The 22,597-nt window shown below is 40.3% G+C and overlaps 1 protein-coding gene across 5 annotated transcripts in view; it reads left to right on the forward strand.

Moving 5' to 3' along the window:
- Positions 1-22,597, forward strand: part of Trpm6 (transient receptor potential cation channel subfamily M member 6) — a 154,230-nt gene that overhangs the window by 70,417 nt on the left and 61,216 nt on the right. For all 5 annotated transcript variants that reach the window (XM_048332354.1, XM_048332341.1, XM_048332332.1 and 2 more), the window contains 9 exons: positions 705-758; positions 3,415-3,555; positions 5,672-5,815; positions 8,086-8,363; positions 10,925-11,153; positions 15,055-15,207; positions 16,542-16,688; positions 20,076-20,204; positions 22,147-22,398. In XM_048332354.1, the coding sequence (XP_048188311.1) occupies positions 705-758; positions 3,415-3,555; positions 5,672-5,815; positions 8,086-8,363; positions 10,925-11,153; positions 15,055-15,207; positions 16,542-16,688; positions 20,076-20,204; positions 22,147-22,398 (1,527 nt within the window). The remainder of the gene's footprint in view (positions 1-704; positions 759-3,414; positions 3,556-5,671; positions 5,816-8,085; positions 8,364-10,924; positions 11,154-15,054; positions 15,208-16,541; positions 16,689-20,075; positions 20,205-22,146; positions 22,399-22,597) is intronic.

Below are 22,597 nucleotides of genomic sequence, written 5' to 3' on the forward strand. Positions count from 1 at the left end.
CTGGCTTCAAACCTTGACCATCAGATCTCAGCCTCCTGAGTAGCTAAGATTATAGAAATAAACCACTGCTGCATACTTTTTTGAGCAAAAAATCTAAGGAACAGTGCCCAGTAAAAGTACTAGCATCGAAAACAGATAAAAAAGAACAAATTGTTCACACTCAGGAACAAATCACTGTGAATAACTATAGTATAAAGAGTTTACAAAAAAAAAGAATATGAGTATGAACTATTTGAAACTCTTCTTTTTTTTGTAAACTCTCACATTATTGTATTGTTGCCTATTTTCTAGTATAAATATTTACTTTTCCCCCCACTATTATATAGTTTCCACTATAAATAGTCCATTGAATTCATTAGTAATAAAGATTCAACAAAGTACCTGTTTATTCAGTGTACTTGGTAATTGTGTGACATTTACATATGGAAAAGGATATATAAATTACTTAAAAAATTATGTTTGCCTCTTACCACATAAATTAACATCCTTACTATACATATTACTTTGAAAAATATTTTACCTAATCATATCTTCTCTTGAGAAATTCCTTCTTTAGAAATAGCTTCTTTAGGTTATTGTTATTCCTTCTTTAAAGTTATTATATCAAACTTTCATATTCTGGATTGCTTATGTATTCTGAAATAAAGTACTGCCCAGTACATGGGGTTAAAGGGAATAATTATTCCTATTGTTCTTTATCACAGAAACAAGGCCCAACTAATATGTTCTTGCGTCACCTTGTCCAAGATGTGAAACAGGTAATCTAATTCAGAACATGTGAAAATAACTTTTGTATATTATTTTAGCCTTGTGATAGTGGATTCACTCAATCTTGCTTTACTAAATCTAGAATTGGGTTTTATGGTGAATTGCCTGCTCTTTTAAAATTTTTTGAATATTTCATTTTCCATGCTTTATTTTTATCTGTAGATTAAAAATTAAGTATATATTTTAAACCAGTATATATAGAATTCAAAGTATAGTGACAGAGCATTCATAGAATGGAAACATTATCTATTAACTTTGGAATTCTTCCTAGCTGTTCAAGGGTTAAAATGTGAAAAAAAAGATTTTTAGATTTGACAAGGTAGACTGTGAATGGCTTTGTGCATTTGTATATGTGTAGGGTAACTATTTGCATTTATATAAATATACATAACAAGAGTTTGCATAATTTTAATCCTGTGTGTGAGCTGGAGTTACTTGATATTTTTTATGTGTGATTCTAAACAATTTTATCATCAAACCATACTTCTGCAGACTTCTTCTTTATTAATGTTCAAAAGATTTTAATCTACCAAGTAAGTGATTACAGGTATGAGCCACTTGCATGGAACTCATCACTTTTATTTTTTTTTATATCAATCCTGGGGCTTGAACCCAGAGCCTGGGCACTGTCCCTGAGCTTTTTTTTCTTTTTGTTGTTGCTGTTCAAGGCTAGCTGTCTTCCACTTGAGCCACAGTACCACTTCTCTCTTTTTTTGGGTAGTTTGAGATAAGAATTTCACAGGCTTATCTGCCTGGCTGGCTTTGAACCATAATCCCCAGATCTCAGCCTCCTGAGTAGCTAGTGTTACAGGTGTGAGCCATCAGTTCCTGGTTTATGAATTACATTACTTTTTTTTTTTTTTGGTTTGTTGTGGGTCTTGAACTCAAGGCCTAGGTGCTGTTCCTGAGCTTTTTTGCTCAAGGCTAGTTAGTGCTTTACCACTTTGAGCCACAGCTCCACTTCCAGTTTTGTGGTGGTTAATTGGAGATAAGAATCTTAAGGACTCTTCTATCTGGTCTGGCTTTGAACCATGATCCTCAGATTTTAGCTTCCTGAGTAGCTAGGATTACAGGCACGAGCCACTAGCACCCAGCTATTACTTGCTTGTTCTTAGGAATGTCAAAAATAATATTCTTATTTGTTAAAATGTGCATCTGTGATTCACACCTGTAATGTTGGCTACTCAGGAGGCTGAGATCTAAGGATCACAATTTAAAGCCAGTCTTGGCATTAAAGTCCACGAAACTCTTATCTCCATTTAAACACCAAAATATTGAAAGTGGAGCTGTGGCTTAAGTGGTAGAGTGCCAGCCTTGGCTGAAAAGGCTAAAGGATAGCTCCTGGGCCCTGAGTTCAAGCTTTAGTATACACACACACACACACACACACACACACACACACACACACACTGGTAAAAAGTAAGAATTATAACCCATTTCCTGCTTATAGTTATTATTTACACTCTGTCTATTCAGAGACCTTGATCTATAGCACTCTGTATGTCTTAAACCATGTGTGATGGATAGCAATTCAGAAGAGAATGTCTATGAAGATGTAGTATGATGTTTGGGAGAGGTTCAAAATAATTTTCATTCTCATTAAGAAGTCTTCATTCATTCTTTGATCAGCTATAACATTTGTTTCAGCATGTCCTCAATTGGCTTATAATTCTTTTCTCTTATATTTTTTTGTCCTGTTCCTTTCTATGCTCTTATTTTTATATAGAATAGAGTTAACACCGTGCAAAGTATTCAATGGTAAGGCTAAAGCTAAGCCCGTGTTAAATTTGGTTTACATGCATATTATATACGTCATGGCTTTCATCTGTTGTAATAGTTATATAATTTCTAATTAAAGCTAGCATGTTATACTACATTTCACTATATTTATTCCAATGCATGCATATTTATTTAATTCATCTTTTTTTTTTTTTTTTTTGCCAGTCCTGGGCCTTGGACTCAGGGCCTGAGCACTGTCCCTGGCTTCTCTTTTGCTCAAGGCTAGCACTCTGCCACTTGAGCCACAGTGCCACTTCTGGCTGTTTTCTCTGTATGTGGTGCTGGGGAATCGAACCCAGGGCTTCATGTATATGAGGCAGGCACTCTTGCCACTAGGCCATATTCCCAGCCCCTGCATATTTATTTAAAATACGCGATTTACAGGAAAAAAGAAGAGGGAAGAAGGAGAGAGAGAGAGATAGTGGGAAAAGTGAGTAAGTAGAAAAACAGAGAGAGAGAGAGAGAATCATATCTTGTAATCAACTGTAGCAACCTTACAAACTGATTCATATGACCAGCTACTAATAAAATTTACTTACTCCAAAGGAAAATGACCTTAGCCTTAAAAAAGCTTCCAGTTTCAGAGACATTAAGTCTGCATTTATAACTGTGTGTGCTCTTTCCCTTGGTTTCTCACTCTGACTCCTCACTTTTCCCTCTACCTCTCTCTCCTTCTGTTCTCTTCTTTTGCTTTCATGTAAACCCCCCTGTAGTTTCCAAATGCACGTACATTTGAATAAACATAGTTAAATATAGTATAACATGCTAATTTTACCTAGAAATTATGTGACCATTATTCTGATTGCACGGCAAACGAGATGGAGGAGGACAACAGGAAGGTGTAATTCATTGCATGTTTCCTCGTAGCACACCCTTCTCTCAGGCTACAGAATAACACTCATCGACATTGGATTGGTTATAGAATACCTCATTGGTGGAGCATATCGCAGCAGCTACACAAGAAAAAATTTCAGAGTTCTCTACAACAACCTCCACAGAAAGCATAAGGTAATAACATTGAAAAGGGCTCCAGTGATATTAAAGATGAGTAGGTAGTATAGTTCTAAGAAAGAAATAGCCTGGGAAGTTCAGGTGGCAACAGTTTCTAAAAGTATACTATGAAGCCCTCACAGGCTAGCATGGGTTGAACATAAATATTAGGAGTTTCTGAAGTGCAGATTGATGATGAACCAGCCATAATACAAGAGAGGATGTAATACGTGCCATGTGAACTTAAAAATCAACATGACAAGACTGATTAAAGAGAATAAAATGTTTACTTTGTGTGTGTGTGTGTGTGTGTGTGTGTGTGTGTGTGTGCGTGCGCATGCACGCGCGCTGGTACTGGGGCTTGAATGCTCAGGGCTTTACTATCTCACTTAGCTTCTTTGCTCAAGGCTGGAGTTCTACCACTTGAATCATACTTCCCCTTTCAGCTTTTTGTGAATTAATTGGAGATAAAAATTTATCTGCCCCAGCTGGCTTCGAATCACAGTCCTCAGATCTCAGCCTCCTGAGTAGTTAGGATTAAAAGCATGAGCCTAATTCTTGTTAAAGATAAAGAAAAGGGAGTGTGGGGGCATTTATGTTGACGGAGCCAGAGTAGTGAAGGACATGGGGCTCAGACATCAAACTCTGGGCAACTTCATCACTATAGAACCAGTACCAGGACATTATGAAGGATGAGACTAGAAAGATTGTTTCGGGCTCAGTTGCATGAAAACCTAGAAGAGCCAGCCACTTTGGATCTTTATTTATAAAGAACCAGGAGAAGTAGAGGCTCATCAACTCGGCTTTAGGAAATGAATAAAACAAAGCAAGGCCAAAGAGATAAAAACCCAAGTGTCACCCAGCAGATGTTCTCTGATGAGATTCTTGAGGAAGGGAGATTTGTTTAGAGATGGGTAAGCCTCTGTATTCAGAAGCATTTCACACTGCTGTGAGCTCTGACTCACCCAGGGGAGGATATGAGGACCCTGGCCTGGTGGAGCCACTATGGAGCTCATGCCCTTTCTGCAACCGACTCATCATAGGAAATTATTTTCTAGTCGAAGAACCCAGTTTAATGCTGATTCAGAGAAGATAATTTCTATGTCCTAGTACTGGCCAGCATGTGGCTTGCGGTCAGAAAGCTATGAGGTTGAATCTTCCTTTGTTCCTTGGGAGGTGTATAACTGTGAACAATAAGCTCCATACACCTGTTCCACCATCTATAAAATAGGAATGTTAATATCCCTTTCATAAATTTATCAGAAGGATCAAATGAAACAATGCCTGAAAACAAATCTTCTTTCTTTGTACATCATAGACATTGAGTAACTTAGAATAACCGTGTGTTTATCCTTGTCATGATTACTATAAGAATACTCCTCACTCTCTTTTGTAATTATTACAAAATACATTATCATGATGCTAAAATGGGTGTTAGTATTAAGAGGCCTTGACCTCATTATTTCTATGCCCATTTATTTTTATCCATGGCAAAAAGACAAATCAGGGTTCCACCAAGTGTTTCAAATTGTGTAGTTTGCATCCTGTGTTTTTATATCCTGGGTTTTTTATATATAAGAATGCTACTTTGATTTTGCTTCTCCTTGATGAAAAATTCCTGGCAATAGAATGACTGATGTAGTGCTTGGGCCTTGCTGTGGGAATTACAGTGGCCATATTATATACACAGATTATAACACCTGGAGAAATTCCAGAACTTTCTAACTTCACCTTAACCTTGGACCTGTTTGTGAATGGGAACTTTTTCTTATCACTACTATAAATCTTGATTGCCTACTATGTTCCAAGGCTAGAATATCCATTGCTTGTAATGGAATTTCCACATAGAAAAGGAATACACAGATGTATGAGGGAGGTGAAGAATGTTCTAGAAGGTGTAAGGAATTACAGTGTTCATAATAAGAATGAGAACATAGAGTGCTCTTGTTGATGAGTAATTGGTCTCTGGGGAGGTTAATTATTCATCATAGAGGAGAGGCAACAGTGAATAATTTGGTAGATTATAACATTATATACAGTTTTCATATTTCTTAGAGAGGAAATGTTACTGTCACAATCATTTCTTTTTTTATTGCTTTGTTTTTTGAAAATACAAAATGACAACCTATACCAGAGAGTGACCAGCTTTGCCCAGAGCCTTTGCCAGCACCGAGTTCACCAGCAGCACACCTCAGAAAACAGAACCGAGTCCTCAGGAAGCACGCAGAGCACTCTGCGTTCCCAGTTCTTTCGGACAGCTCAGCCCTACAAATCCAAGGTACCACTTGTTTACTTTTGGAGTTGAAAAGAAATGTTTTTGCACACTGAGATTCTTCTTTCGTTTAACATTGGAGCAAGGCAGGGCAGTTACAGGAACTATTTACAAGCGCCATAAACAAATTACAGAAGTCACAGGCATAATGCAGTTGTCCTCTAAACAAGGATGTGCAAAGGCCCAGGGCACAGCACTGACATGACAACACCTGGTCTGGCCCCTCATTTTTTCTTCCTATGGCTATTTGCAGATGCTAACTCAGGCTGGTCACCTTTGTTGTGGTATGAGACATTTGTAATGATTGGCCCAATACCACACCTTTATCCTACACAAGACAAGTTGGATGTGAGAGTGGTTTCCTTCTTTGCCACCAGTTCTCCCAGATTTCCATTTTGTGCCTACTTTCTAATCTTTTAAAGGCTTTAAAAGTTAATTTTAGCTTAATATCTTAACAAAGATAGTCCCATTTTCCTCTGGGGAATAAATGCTTTGGCTGGAGGATGCCATGTTGACTGGAAGCAGGTTGCTTTCTGAAGTGCTTGGGATGGAAAGGTCTTTGGTCACTCTTGGCCAGCATTAATGAACAGAGATTCTCTTTGTTTCTAGAACCTATGTTCACCATTAATAAACACAGATTTTCTCTATTTCTAGCAAGAGAGGAAGCAGAATATCTGTCTCTCTGTCTGTCTATCTATTGATCAATCGTTCTATCTACCATCTTTCTTAGCTGTGATCTTCCAGATTACAAAGATCAATGACTGAATCTTTATTATTACCCATTACCTGATTGAATTGAGAGGAGGCAGGAGCAGATACAATGGTGTCTGAGATTGGTCCCACAGTATTGCATGCATAGTATTGTATGAAATGAAAATGTGAGGACTGGCATGAAGTGCATGGGAGTGTGGGCATCCAAGATGAGCTACAAAGAGGAGGTTTAAAATGGGGAGAATTATCATCTCAGCATTACTAATAGATAGTGATCATAACTATCCATAGAAATGTGCCTATAGGATAAAAAAAAGAAAACATGTATTTAGATGCACGTGATAAAACAGGGACATTTTTCTTTCCTTTTATTTTATTTTTTTTTGACTGGCCCTGGGCCTGGGCACTGTCCTTGAGACTCTTTGTGCTCAAGGCTAGCACTCTACAACTTGAACCACAGCACCACTTCCAGCTTTTTCTGAGTAGTTTATTGAGGTGAGTCTCAATGGACTTTCCTACCTGTGCTGGTTTCACACTGCAATCCTCAGATCTCGGCCTCCCAAGTAGCTAGGATTATAGGTATAAGCCACTGGCACCTGGCTAGCAACATTTCTCCAAGGGGAAGATGATTCATCTGTTTGGCAAGGTGAGGTTCATTTTTTTTTTCAGAATTCTCATTTATGTGATAAGGATTTTAGCTAATTTCCTTGAGAAATTAAAAGTTATCACACAATTCCTGGACATATCTCAGACTGATTCAGGTTGGGCTTAACTTATTTAAGGTACCTCAGTTTAGGGCATCTGAATCTATTAACTACAAGAAATGGATTACTATAAAAGGTCTAAATGTTCCTTGCTTGATTATAAAGTCTCTTCACAATAAGTATTCCTCCTCCTCCTCCTCCTCCTCCTCCTCCTCCTCCTCCTCCTCCTCCTCCTCCTCCTCCTCCTCCTCCTCCTCCTCCTCCTCCTCCTCCCTCCTTCTCCTCCTCCTTTTTTGTGCTAATTTTTGGTAATGCTGTTCCTGAGCTAGGCTAGTGCTCTACCATTTGTGCCTCAGCTCTACTTTTGGATTCTGGTGGTTAATTGGAGATTAAGAGTCTCACAAACTTTCTTGACCAGAATGACTTTAAACTGTGATCCTCAGATCTCACCCTCCTGAGTAGCTAGGATTACAGATATGAGCCAGTAGTGCCAGGTATGGTCTCATACTTTTGCTTGTCTCCCCGCTCCCCCCAGATCTGGTGCTCTTCCACTTGAGCCACACCTCTTCTTCTAGCTCATTCCTAGATGATTGGAGATAAGAATCTCTCAGATTTATCTTTGACCCTAAATCCTGCCTTTGAACCTAAATCCTTAGATCTCAGCTTTTTTTCTGAGTAGCTAGGAATCCAGGTGTGAGTCACCAGTGCCTTAGTATTACTTTTCAAAATATCTCTAGGATACTTGTATTGCTTTAGAAAACAAATACACACACACACACACACACACACACACACACACACACACACACACACACTTCATTTGAGTATTTGGGATCCTATTCCTAATTCTCTTTCCAACAGGAAAAGTTGGGACTCCCTCATAAATCAAGGAAGAAGTCAAAAGAAACACAACACATAGAGGACCCTGAGTTGACTGGCTTTATCTACCCATACAATGACCTGCTGGTCTGGGCTGTGCTAATGAAGAGGCAGAAGATGGCCATGTTCTTTTGGCAACATGGTGAAGAGGCCACGGTCAAGGCAGTGATTGCCTGTATCCTTTACAGAGCCATGGCCCGGGAAGCTAAAGAGAGCAATATGGTAGATGACACTTCTGAAGAACTGAAAAATTATTCAAAGTAGGTGTTCCCTCTCTATTTCACACTAGACTTGGATAGTAATTAGAATGGCTAGATACTTTTCCTAACCTTCATAACTTGCAACATAAGTAGACTTGTCATGTGCATTAGGGTTCTCCAGAAAGACAAGATCCAAAAAAGGATGTATAAGTATATATAGGAGACAGGACTTACATGGTAGCTCAAGTCCTGTAAGGTCAGTGGGCTAGAAAGCCTGGGACATTGGTGGCATGCATTGGTAGAAGTCTAAACACCTGGAAGGCTGGTTGAAGGTATTGTTGGTGTAAATCCTGGAGCCCACTGGCCCTGGAGCCTGGACTTGGGTGTCCAAGACTGAAGATGAGTGTATCACAGATTCAGAGCCAGAGAGAAGTTTATGTTGTTTATCTTGTTACTGTTCTCCTTGGGGTTTAGGTGGGTTGGTGTGTTCATCACACTGAGGAAGAATCTTCCCCTCTTAGTTACTCCTGGGAAACACAGACCCACAGATACACACAGAAACAAGGTTTCTAGGTATAGCTTGATCCAGCCAAGTTGACACCAGACATAAACCATCACCAGGAGGATATTCTATTAAACAGTTTTGGGGAATTTATTTTATTTTATATTATTATTTTCTATTGAGGTAGAGTCTTCCTACCTAGCCCAGGGTAGCCTGGAACTCACAGTCATTTTACCTTTGCCTGACAAATGCTGGGATTCCAGACTAGCATCACCATATCCAGATGCTTTAGGATTTTAAGGAATATGAGGAGGAGAGATGGTCTTCAGGTCAGGAGATCTGGGTTGGTGTCAAGTCCAGCTGTTTACCGATTGGGCAAGTCAGTTAGCTACAGTTCTGGTATCTAATTTCATATATATGTTATATAATATATTATAAAACACAATATATAATAATGTAATATATACTATATAATGCATATAATAGACTATATATAATATTGCTTGTATCCTCATATATATGTATATATGCATATGTACATATATATCCTCATATATAAATGTGTATATACACATATATTTGTGTTGGTCCTGGGGCTTGAACTCAGGGCCTGTGTGCTATCCCTGAGCTTTTTCACTCAAGGCTAGTACTGTTCCACTTCTAGCTTTTTAAAGTTGTTTGGTAGAAATAAAAGTCTCACAGACTTTCCTGCATGGACTGGCTTTGAATCACAATCCTCAGATCTCGGCCTCCTGAGTAGCTAGGATTACAGGCATGAATCATTTAGTCCTGGGATAGTTAATAATTTTTAAATGAATGGTGCTAAGTGGCCCTCCAGACTTCCAAAGACTTTGATGCTAAGTTAAGACTTGTTGTGTACCAGAGATACTTACAGTTAACGTGTAACTTACTTATGGAAAGTTATAACAATAAAGAAGACACAGAGAGCAAGGGCAGAGGATAGAAAATGTTCAAAGTGTTTCAAATTATTGTGATTACCAAGGTGTGAGTCATGAGTGCAGAAGGCAAGGAATGGAAACTAATATATAATCTTGATTTAAAATCCCAAAGGATGACTTTTTTTCTTTTTCTTTTTTTTTAGAGAAAACAACTTCCTGGAAAATTCCAGGAGGTATTTATAGGTCTGGCTTCTTATTTGTCATCAAATTATTTTGTCAGAGCTCAAATACATACATGAATAAATAAACAAACAAACAAATAAATAAATAAAGTGGTTCCACAATGTTCCTTAGTCACTCATTTAGATTTGAACGGTGTTTTCTGTGTCATTAAGAAGACCTCCACCTGGCAGTATGTCTAGGACTGAGTGCCTTCTTCCTATGAACAGCTCAGATGTAAAGTAATTCTACCCACTGCAGTGTAAACATACTCAATCTGAGATTTCTCTTTCCTTACCAACCAGCCTCATAGTTTTTGCAGAATTTTTTTTTAATTGTTCCGGTAGTGGGGCTTGAACTCGGGAATTGGGTCCTGTCCCTTAGCTTTTTTTGCACAAGGCTGGCATTCTACTATTTGAACTATAGCTTCACTTCAGGCATTTGGGTTGCCAATTAGACATAAAAATCTTATAAACACTTCTGCCTGGGCTGGCATTGAACTGAAACCCTCAGATCTCAGTCTTCTGAGTAGCTAGGATTATAAGCATGAGCCATGGGCACCCAGCTTCAAATGGGGATTCTTATTTACAGTAGAATCTTATTTTGCTGTGTGTGTGTGTGTGTGTGTGTGTGTGTGTGTGTGTGTGTGTGTGTGTGTGTGTGTCCTGGGGCTTCAACTCAGGGCATAGATGCTGTCCCTGAACTTTTTTGTTGAAGGCTAATACTCTGCCACTTGAAACACAGCTCCACTTCCAGCTTTTTCTAAATAGTTTATTGGAGGTAAGAGTCTCATGAACTTTCCTGCTCAGGTTGGCTTTGAACTGTGATCCTCAGATCTCAACCTTCCGAGTAGCTAGAATTATAGGCAGGAGCCATCAGTGCCCGGTACATTTTGTTTCTCAAATAGCCTGATTCACTGGTGTTTTGTGGGGTGTCCTATCCAGTCTTTTCAGCCATTTCTGGTGCCCTTGCCTACCTCTCTGTTCCCTGGCTCATTCCAGGCAGTTTGGCCAGCTGGCCTTGGATGTGCTAGAGAAGGCATTCAAGCAGAATGAGCCAATGGCTATGAAGCTGCTGACCTATGAACTCAAGAACTGGAGCAATTCTACCTGCTTGAAACTGGCCGCATCTGGAGGACTGCGCCCCTTTGTATCTCATTCCTGTACCCAAATGCTGCTGACAGACATGTGGATGGGGCGCCTGAAAATGAGGAAAAACTCCTGGTTGAAGGTAAATTCACTGAGAAAAGGGAGTTTAAGATTGAGTAGTTTCACGTGGTAGTGTGGACTCCTGAGCCTCATGTTCTTCATTCCGGAAGGGTGTCTTCAGGAGCAGGGGTTCACACTTTGTCACAGGGCAGCTAGGATCCTCCCAGAGGACTCTCGAGAACTACTTCCTCTCCAGTTGTCACAGTGACATTGCAAAAGTGGGGATAATTGTACTCGTGCCGTGTCCACCACAAAGCCATGCTCATGTGAAGGTGATTACAAGTTAAGAGCATGTACAACTAACTGGCAGTTTAACAAGAACAATACCAGGAAGTGGAAGCATGTTTTGGGACAAAGGGGTAGGGCTTAAGGGGACGGGGGGGGGGGGTTGGGGGGGCAGATGAATGGAGAGAGATAATAGCATAATATTCAATGTACATGTGCAAATGGAAATATAGATATATGTATGCTCTATTATATGTATGAATGTATACATACACATATTATATGCAGGTGTGTATATACGTATACGCATACATATATATGTATATATATGGAGATCCCACACAAAATGAGTATTCTGAAACACATACACACAGATACACATACACGGACACATATGAACATATATATATATATATGTTCAAGGCTGGTATATAAACACATGTATATATATACACATTATAGATAGCTATAGATATTAGTTAGATAGATTGGTAGATAGACATTTTGTGGTTGTAGGAAACTCTAAGAAATAAAAAATAGAAGAGTTTTTAATTTCCACTATGGACATTACAGAAATAAGAAAAATGTTTTTCGGAAGCCATTTGAGCCAGGCACCTTTGGCTAAATGCTTGTAATCCTAGCTCCTCAGGAGGCTGAGATCTGAGGACTGCAGTTCAAAGCCAGCCCCAGCAGGAAAGTCCGTGAGACTCTTATCTTCAATTAACCACCCAAAGGCCAGATGTGGAGGTGTGACTCAGTGGTAGAATGTCAGCCTTGAGCAAAAACAGCTCAGAGAAAGTGCCCAGGCCCTGAGTTCAAACCTGGATTCACACAAGGATGAAAAAAACAGTGATTTCATATTGATTCTTTTTTTTTAGCAAAATACTGAAGAAATGTAACTGGGAGTTCTAGGTCAGAGACCTAACTTCTGTAAATCTGGCTACTGACTCTAACACACTAGTGAAAGAGAAGTGGTGAAGGGCAGAGAGAAGTGATTTGTTATGTGGCCAGGCTACGCTGTGGGGATGTAAGCTCTTCAGCCCATCCTGGGGTACTGACGTGAGCTTTAGGTTTAAATGAGGGAAGAACTGGAGAGGAGTGGAGAGCTGTACATGATGATTAAAGTCTGGTCACAGGTGGCCAGAAGTGTGTGTCTGGTTGTTCATTATCTCAGCATTCGTCACTATAAGAAAATCATTGCTAGCCATGTGCTGGTGGGTCACACCTGTAATCCTAGCTACTCAGGAGGCGGAGGTCAAAGTATTGCAGTTTGAAGTCGGCTGGGGCAGAAAAGTCCCTGTGTGACTCTTATCTCCAATTAACACTCAAAACCACAAGTGGCACTATGGCTCCAGTGGTAGAGTGCTAGCCTTGAACACAAAGAGGCTCAAGGAGAGCTCCCAGTCCCTGAGTGCAAGCCCTGAAACTAACATACACATACACAAAGTCATTGCTTTCTTATAATGCAGCAGGCAGCTTCATCTCCTGTCCCAGAATGTTGAACCTTCAATCCTGTCCTTCCTGAATTCCAAGCTGGCTGCTAGGTGACTGTAGGAGAAAATGGCTCTGAGAAAAGGGCAGAGATTCAAAGTGGAGGCAGAAATGCCAAACTTGTATCCTGTTTTTAGTTATCCTCTAGACACTTGTGGGCCTAGCTGAGGAGTCAACGTCTCCCCCTACCCCCTTGGCCTTTTTGTTTCTGTGTATGTGCTACAGAAAGTGTAATTGTTTTGTAAAGTTCTCCACTGATCTATGTTGAGTTCAGCAATGGAGAGAAGTAGAGATGTGAATGGGTCTCTCTCTAGTTCCCTAGCTCTGACAATAACTTAAACACCCAGGGAGGTGAGAGATGGGGGAAAGATGGCTGATAGTTTGGGGGATCATTTAGCCCATGGCCATCTCATATACATTTGTGTGTGTGTGTGTGTGTGTGTGTGTGTGTGTGTGCTGGACTTGGGGCTTGATCTCAGGGACTGGGTGCTGTCCCTGAGCCTAATTTTTTTTTTTTTAAATTCAAGGCTGATATTCTACCACTTGAGCTGCAGCTCCACTTCTGGTTTTATGATAGTTAATTGGAGATAGGAGTCTCACAGAATTTCCTGCTGGGGCTGGCTTAGAACTGTGATCCTCGGATCTCAGCCTCCAGAATAGCTAGGATTACAAGCATGAGTGTCCTGTGCATTCCTTAGTTTACTAGAAGTCCTTGTTCCCAAAAGCTTACTTCATTAATTTTGGTATTCATACACTTCACATGACACTCATGGGGGGGGGGGGAGAGAGAAGGGTGAGTTATTCAAGAAGGATGAATTAGCTTCTTACAGTTTCTGAGTGTAGTAAACCATTTCTGCCATCCCTAAAGCCCAATCATCAGGCTGGGCTAGTTCCAAGTGGATGAGAGTGCAGTAATTTCATATACAGTCATGTGAGTGGGAAAACTGATTTAGCTGCTTTTATGTGATATGCTTCAAGCTAACCCTTGGAAATGGGTACTGCTGTGATTGACATGGATATTAACGAACCCTGTTTCACACACACCTATAGTTATATAACTATATATGTATAGTTATGTATATATAGTTATATTAGTTATAAAGGGAGTGGAGAGTGAAGCCTCTTCCACAAATGGAATTGCTATAATGTTATTATTGTGTATGGTTTCATTATGTTTTTCTCCCCCAGAATAAGAAAGGTCATATTTTAGGTTGGACATCGGACAAGAAAAATAAACTCATGTTAGAAGTAGAAAGTCCAAAGAATCTTTGCAAGAGATCAACCTTTAAATTAAAATATGAAAAGGTCATTTTGGCATGAAAAAATACAATGAAGGTTAACCAGAGTGTGTATATGTGTGTATGGGGATGTGTGCGCAAGCACTTGTGCATGCACGTGCATGATCTTAGCTTATGTAATCTTGAAAGGTGGGTTAGTTTTGGTCACTGAATCCCAGAATACTGAGGCCTAATTTTAATTTGAAAGAGGTAACATTTAACAAGTCATTTTTACAGTACTTAGCAAGAACCAGATAAATTGAACACAAAAATTCTGTTAACCACTCACAAGAGACAGCAATACAATGAAAAATTTGTTAGTGTTAGAATATATCCTTTCTTTAATCTGTGTGTGTGTGAGTGTGTGTGTGTGTGTGGGGGGGCTTGAACTTAGGGTCTGTGTGTTATCTCTTAACTTTTTTGCCTAGAGTTGGTGCTTTACCACTTGATCCACAGCTCTACTCTGCCTCTCAGTGTGCATGCTTAGTTGGAAATAAAAGTCTCACAGACTTTCTTGCTTGGACTGTGTTCGAACTGTGATTCTCAGAATTCAGCCTCCTGATGAGTAGCTAGGATAATAGGTGATGTGAGCCAGGAGCGCTCAGCTTGTATTTGTCTTTTTAATGTGTCTATATTATTTCCCTATGAAATACTCCATTCTGATTTTGTACATATAGACATTTGGATTGTTACTAGTTGTTTATTTTGTTTTTCAAGTAGGTCTTCATCAAACATCCTTACCCACACATGCTTGTACTCATGAGGATTTCTGTGAAAAACACTCACAGAACTGAATTTGCTAAGCCAACACAATCTGTAGAATCTGTACAGAAGCTGAATTGGGAATGGATCTGACATCTCTTATGTGTTTAAAGTCTTAATAATCTTGTGTATCCTCTTCTCCTTCTGTCATCTTGTTTTCTCTGACAGATCATCATAAGTATTCTCCTGCCACCGACCATTTTGACCTTGGAATTTAAAAGCAAAGCTGAGATGTCTCATGTCCCTCAGTCCCAGGATTTCCAGTTTACCTGGTATTACGGTGACCAAAACCTTAACACCACCAAGGAAACTGCTTATGTGGTCAGTGCAATAGCATACTGAATTCTGTTTCTCTGAATTAACTGTACATGAACATATACATCCATAAAGTTTATTCATATAGAAATGTGTCTGATGGGGCCAGGGATAAAGTCTCATTATATAGCCTACCTTGGCCTGTAGCTCATAATCTCTTGTCTAGGCCTCTTGAATGCTGGGATGACAGGCATGCCTCCTCACACCTGTCTCTAGAAATCTGTTAAAGAGTAACTTCTGTCTTCGTTGTATTTGAGTTCTATGATGTGTCCTGCATTATTCTACAATGCCTCTTACTGTCAAGCAGGCATTTAGTTGTCTTTTGTCGAATCATAATCTCCTTATTAACTGGGTAGGCAGGGCATTAGTGCCTGTATAGGAGACCTAATTAACTCCAATTATGCAGTATGTTTCATTTCTACCCTAAAGACAAAAGAAGAGACATTTTTATATCATTTTTCTTTGGAGAGCAGTAGCATAAATTGACTTACTACTGTAAAGGAAGCAGGACTGCAGGATGCCTTGTATTCCTCATTTTTCCTTCTTCCTACTCCCTCTCCCCTTCCTCTTTGCTTTCTTGCCTTCCTGCTTCCCTCCTTGCTGCCTGATAGTTCCACCTGGGATTTTCAGCATCCAAAAGGGAAGGTACTTTCTAAACTTGGTTTTTTTATTTGCTCAAGACCAGCACTCTGCCACTTGAGCCATAGCTCTACTTCTGGCTTTTTGCTGGTTATTTGGAGATAATGGACTTTCCCTAAGTAGCTAGAATCACAGCTGTAAGCCACTGGCACCCAGCTGCCTAATGTTTAATACACTCTTATATTAATGTATTTAATGTTTAATACACTCTTGTATTAAGAATGGATATATCGTTGATTATCATTCAATATCAAATTCACAGGGATTTATAAATCTCTTTAGAGTCCAAAACAATCTCTGCTAAAAATAATTAAAAGTAGAACAAGGATGTCTTTAAATACTTAGGACTACTCTGTCAGCTTGACTCAGCGTGCACTTCAGAATTATTACTCTATGCCCCTTACTCAGTCAAAGATTTATTCAAAACATGAAATTTTCTCTTTCTTCAAGTTTACAGCTGTATTTTGGAGGCTGGGTGCCTGATTATTTCATAATGTATCATTTATCATATTTTTGCATGACTACACTGCTAATATTTGAATTAAGCACCTGATAGGAAATTATTATTTATTGAATCTTATTGTTTATTTATTTATTTTGGATGGGGTTTCTGGGGATTGAACCTGGGGTGTCTCATTCCAAGCAAAACAGGAACTCTATCACTGATCTACATGACTACAAAACTGTTGTCTGCTTTACAGAATGACTGTGACTTGGAAAAGGGTCTCGATGAGAAATTGGATGAAAACCAGCACTTTCATGTGAGGAATAGACCCCAAGGCCTTCCCTGGACTAGGAAAGTCTATGAATTCTACAGTGCTCCCATTGTCAAGTTTTGGTTTTACACGGTTGGTGTCAACCCTGTTTGACAGTTCTGAGTTGCTGATAAGTTTGATAATGATATACATGATTCGCCAGATTGGAACAAATGATAGACATGTCAGAATCAAAAAGGGAGAGAATGGGGGCTGGGGATATGGCCTAGTGGCAAAGAGTGCTTGCCTTGTATACATGAAGCCCTGGGTTCAATTCCCCAGCACCACATATACAGAAAATGGCCCGAGGTGGCGCTGTGGCTCAAGTGGCAGAGTGCTAGCCTTGAGCAAAAAGAAGCCAGGGACAGTGCTCAGGCCCGAGTCCAAAGCCCCAGGACTGGCCAAAAAAAAAAAAAAAAAAAAAGGGAGAGAATGATGAGGGAGTAGACGAGGGCTGGAGGACGACTTGGAAATTTGTGCTGTGGGAATTGGAGAGCAAGCTTCTCCTTTCTTGGAGTGCCTAGCACAGTAAGACTGAACATCAGAGCACTGAAAAACAATGAGCTTGAACTTGGCAACATTGTTTGTAGCATTGTGTCGGTCCTGGGACTTGAACTCAGGGCCTGGGCACTGTTCCCCTTCCCATAGGAGTGGAGGCAGCCTCCCTTTCTCCATACTCTCTTGGAGGAGCAATGAGTAGGCCCTAGGATGGGGAGCAAAAGCCCAGATTCTGGCTGTGGTGCGAATGGCCTCTGCCTGCTATTACTTTTCTGGAGTGCTGAGATTTTTCCATGGATGGTTTGTTTCCCTTGAACACTGTGGTCTAGTCATTCCATGAGGGTGTGGCTATGCGGCATTTGCCAGGCCCATGGGATGTCTCCGTGGGACAGCCAGGGTGTAGCTCCCTCCTGTACTGCCCTCTCCTGCCTCCCCACCCCAGGTGTTCTTCCCTAAGGCAGGAAAAGGAGCAGTGGGAAATGAGGCCAGAAGCCTGCAGAAGGCCAACCTGTGGGCAGCTTTGAATCCAACATAGAGGAAGGGCTTTCTAAGTTATTTTGTCCAAAGTTTGTTGTTGTCTATATTACAAAGGTAGTACAGTCTTATGTGCATAAAATAAAAGCTCAAGCCATGATCTAGGCTTGTCCCAGTCTCACAGGAGGCTGAAGGAAGAGGATTGCCAAGAACCTCAGAGTTTGAGGCCAGCCTAGACAACACTGCAAGACCCTATCTCAGAAATGTAAAAAAGGGGGGCTGGGGATATGGCCTAGTGGCAAGAGTGCTTGCCCCATATACATGAGGCCCTGGGTTCAATTTCCCAGCACCACATATATAGAAAATGGCCAGGGCTGGGGATATGGCCTAGTGGCAAGAGAGCTTGCCTCATATACATGAAGCCCTGGGTTCAATTCCCCAGCACCACATATACAGAAAATGGCCAGAAGTGGCGCTGTGACTCAAGTGGCAGAGTGCTAGCCTTGAGCAAAAAGAAGCCAGGGACAGTGCTCAGGCCCTGAGTCCAAGTCCCAGGACTGGCCAAAAAAAAAAAAAAAAAAAAAAAGAAAGAAATGTAAAAAAGGGCTAAACATAAGCAATTTGGAGAACAGAGGAAAAGGAGATGAGCTGCCAGTAGTTAAACAGACATACACTTCTGATTGTTTGGTGGCAATGATAACACACAGCTCTGGACCCTCTTTCCTCTTTTATTTTTTAATTTTTTCCAGTCTTTACAGGCTTTAGCTCTGGGCCTAAGTGCTGTCCCTGGGCTTCTTTTGCTCAAGGCTAGTGCTCTACCAGTTGAGCCACAGTACCTCTTATGACTTTTTCTGTGATTATTTGGAGATAAGAGTCCCACAGACTTTCCTTCCTGGGCTGGCTTGGAACTGTGAACCTCACATCTCAGCCTCCTGAGTAGATAGGCTTACAGGCATGAGCCACTGGCACCCAGTCCTCTTTCCTCTTGATGCCATCTCTGGAGATGGATTCATTTTCTCTACCCATTGATGAATTAAAAGCTAGGAAAGTACTTAATGCAGGCAGAGCAAGTTTATTTGAAAGTGGAAGGGAAACCCTAAAAGAAAATAGCAAGATTCTATTAAGAAAAGGCCTCCAAATAGGAGTCCAATAGATTCCTCTTGGAAGCCATTGTTTTTTGTTTTTCTTTAAAGCTAATTTCCTATAAAGGTGTTACTATAAATGTGATACACAGAGGGATTAGAAATATATAAGTCATATAATGAATACATTTCCTTTTGTGCAGTGTCTTCTCTTCCCTCACTCTCTCTTCTAGTTCTTTTCTTGATATTAGGTCATCAGCAATCAGAAGTTAGTCATATATATATAATTATATTTATTTGTATTAATTTATGTATTATATTATTATATGTGTTATTGTATATTATAATTATACATACATATACATAATATACATGTATATACAGTGTGCTTGTGTATATATATGTTTACATATGTATGTTGGTGCTTATCCTAGGACTTGTGTATATATATATTTATATATACACACATACATATATACACATAGTGTGTGTGTACGTGTGTGTGTATACACATACACATACACACATATACACACACATGTTGGTGCTGGTCCTGGGGCTTGAACCCAGGGCCTAAATGTTGTCTCTGAGTTATTTTGCTCAAGGCTAGTATGCTATCACTTGAGTCACAGCTCCATTTCCGGCTTTTTTGGTGCATAATTGGCTTAAAAGTCTCATAGAATTTCCTGCCTGGGCTGGCTTTGAACCTCAACCCTCAAATCTCAGCCTCTTGAGTAGGTAGGATTACAGGCATGAACCTTGGCACCCAACTCCAAGTTATATTTTTATGTTGTACTATTGATGATCATGCTTATGTTTTATCTTTTTTTTTGTACCAGTTCTTGTGCTTGAAATCATGGCCTTGTGCTCTTTCACTTAGGGCTTTTTCACTCAAGGCTCTACCAAAGAGTGCCTCCATCCCTCTTTGTCTTTTTATCATGGTACTGGAGTTTGAACTCAGGGCCTTGTACTTGCTAGGCAGGACATCTACTGCTGGTTATTTCAGAGATATGCTTCCTTTCCTGTCTGGGTGCACACTTTGATGAGACCCTTCTATTTTAGGCTTCCCGTTGTAGTTGAGATGACAGGTCTATATAATTACCAGACCCAGCATTTTCTGTTGAGATGGAGTCTTGTGGACATTCCCTCCCCCCCCCCCCCCCCCCCCGCCCATGAAAGTCTAGAACTGAAATCTTCCCAATGTGAGCTGGCCATGTACCTAGGATAGTAGGCATGTGCCACTGTGCCAAGCTATTGGTTGAGGAGTCTCATGAAATTTTCTTCCCAACTGTGATGGTCCTGACCTCAGCCTCCCAATTAGCTGAGATGATAGATGTGAGCCAGCACACCCAGCTCTGTGCCTGTGTTTCTTGAACATCTCCAGGATGACTGGCGCTCACATTCGGATATACTTGTTCCTCTGCAGATGGCATATTTGGCCTTCCTCATGCTGTTCACTTATACTGTACTGGTGGAGATGCAGCCCCAGCCCAGTGCCCAGGAGTGGCTTGTAATCATTTACATCTTCACCAACGCTGTGGAGAAAGTGAGGGAGGTGAGTTTTCCCTCGTGCCATTTCCTTGCAGACATCTGGAAGAGATGCTCTCAACTCTGGTGACTTATCAAGGGAGGGGAGGGAGAAAAAAAAAAGGCCGATTCTGACTTGCAGGCTACAAGAAGATTACTTGGGGGAAATGTTCTGAGTTTAGCCATTTATCCTTCCTGCTGATGGTTGGACTTTGAAAGCAATTATCTTCCAAACAGATTTCTAATTGTACTTATCAGTCCCAGAGTGATATGTAAGACAGTTTATCTGTCATTAAACCCTCCAACCATTTGATTTCCACCATGTCAGTGGGTTTTTTGTTTTTGTGGGATCAATTTATTTCACCTAGTAATATCTCTGCGTTATCAGTATCTACTCTCTTGGAGTGATTCATGGAGGGTTGAAGATATATCCTGTAAGAAATACATTTATGGCATTTCAAAGTTCCTTGTGAGTTACCTTGGAGAATTGAAGCAGAAAATTCCACTGGGACAAGTAGTCTATGAACCAAACTCAACAAAAATTTCATTTCTATCTATTTTGTCATTCACCACCTATACATTAGCATTCCTATGTGGTCATGACTATCATCACAAATACTGATGACTTAGATTGTGTTGGATAGTCCGTATCTGTGGATCTTTACACCTGTGCATTTAGATGTGTGACCTGAGATAATTTGACAAATATTATGTACCAAGTAAATGTAATCTTAGTAATTATACCTATACTGCCTGATAGCTACTAGGTGGAATTTATAAATGATAGAATATAATCCAGAAGAGCACATTCATATGAATTCTACCTTCTTATTGTATGTTAGAAGAAATAGCTTAACGGATTGATATTTGAGTTTATCTAGCACAGTGTTTCAGTGGTGATTTTTTGTAATGGTGAATCGTATGAAGTAATGCTAATAGTTTACAACAACTTATGCAGTAGCAATATTGGGCTCCTTTCTGTTTGTTGGTGCCCTTTGCACCATGGTATGTGCCTCATGAATGGAGTTGGAGCTCACAGACCATTGTAATATTGAGGCTTAAAATGTCTTGGTTTTTCCACGTTGGCTATAGATCAAGGAAAACTAAAAAAAGCACATTTTCTTTTTCATTAGAATTAGGTTTTTGAGTGACAATCCAGCATGTGTACCATTGATTCATGTATAATTAAGTACCATAGATAAATTAGGTCTTAAATCCCCTTGCCAGGTGAAGTTCAGTGGGATCCCTCCCTCCCTCCCTCCCTCCCTCCCTCCCTCCCTCCCTCCCTCCCTCCCTCCCTCCCTCCCTCCCTCCCTCCCTTCTTCCCTTCTTCCCTCCTTCTCTCCTCCCTTGCTTCCCTCCTCTCTTCTTTTCCTCCTCTCTCCTTTTCTTCCTTCCCTCCTTCCCTTCCCTCCTCGCTTCCTTCCTCTCTTCTTTTACTTCTCTCTTCCTTCACTTCTTCCTTTCTTCCTCTCTTCTCTTCCTTCCTTCCTCCCTCCCTCTCTCCCTCCCCTCTTCCCCTCTTCCCTTTCTTCCTTCTTCTTTCTTTGTGCTGGTACAGTGGTTTAAATTCAAGACTTCTCACCTGCATGTGGATTTTTTTTTCACTCAAGTCTGGTACTTTACCACCTGAGCCACAACTCCACTTCTACTTTTTGGGTGGTTAATTGGAGACAAGAGTCTCATGGACTTTTCTGCCCTGGCTGGTTTTGAACCATATCCTCAGATCTCAACCTCCCATGTAGCTAGGATTACAGGCCTAGGATTCCTGTACCCAGCCTTATTACTTTTTCAAAGAATGGTTGATGTATTCAGAAAAATGATTCTGATGATATTTTTGCCCCACCCTTCCCTTTTTATGTGTTGCTGGGGATTGAACCTGGGGTCTTTTATGTTCTAGACTTGGGAGACCACTAAGCTTCATCCTCAGCCCAGAACCTTGTTCTTGAAATCTCCCTTTCCTCTTTTAGATCTGTATTTCAGAACCTGAAAAATTTACTCAGAAAGTAAAGGTGTGGATTAGTGAGTACTGGAATCTGATGGAAACAGTGGCTATTGGCCTGTTTTCCGTTGGTTTTTGCCTTCGGTGGGGTCTCCCTCCATGGCACACAGTGGGGCGACTCATCTATTGCATCAACATCATCTTTTGGTTCTCAAGGCTTATGGATTTCTTTGCTGTCAATCAACATGCTGGTCCATATGTGACCATGATTGCCAAAATGGTGAGTACAATATGCAGGTATTCTGTATTCTTTCTTATTTTTTCTGGTGGTACTAGGGTTTGAATTCACGGTTGCATTCTTGCTTAGGTGATATTCTACTGATGAGCTACTTATCAAATCCTTTTTTTTTTATTTTTTTTTTTTACTGTTTTCTTCATTTCTTTGTGCCAATACTGGGATTTGAACTCCAGGCCTGGGC

This window comes from Perognathus longimembris, chromosome 1 (assembly GCF_023159225.1).
Source record: "Perognathus longimembris pacificus isolate PPM17 chromosome 1, ASM2315922v1, whole genome shotgun sequence".
Taxonomy (NCBI): Eukaryota; Metazoa; Chordata; class Mammalia; order Rodentia; family Heteromyidae; genus Perognathus; species Perognathus longimembris.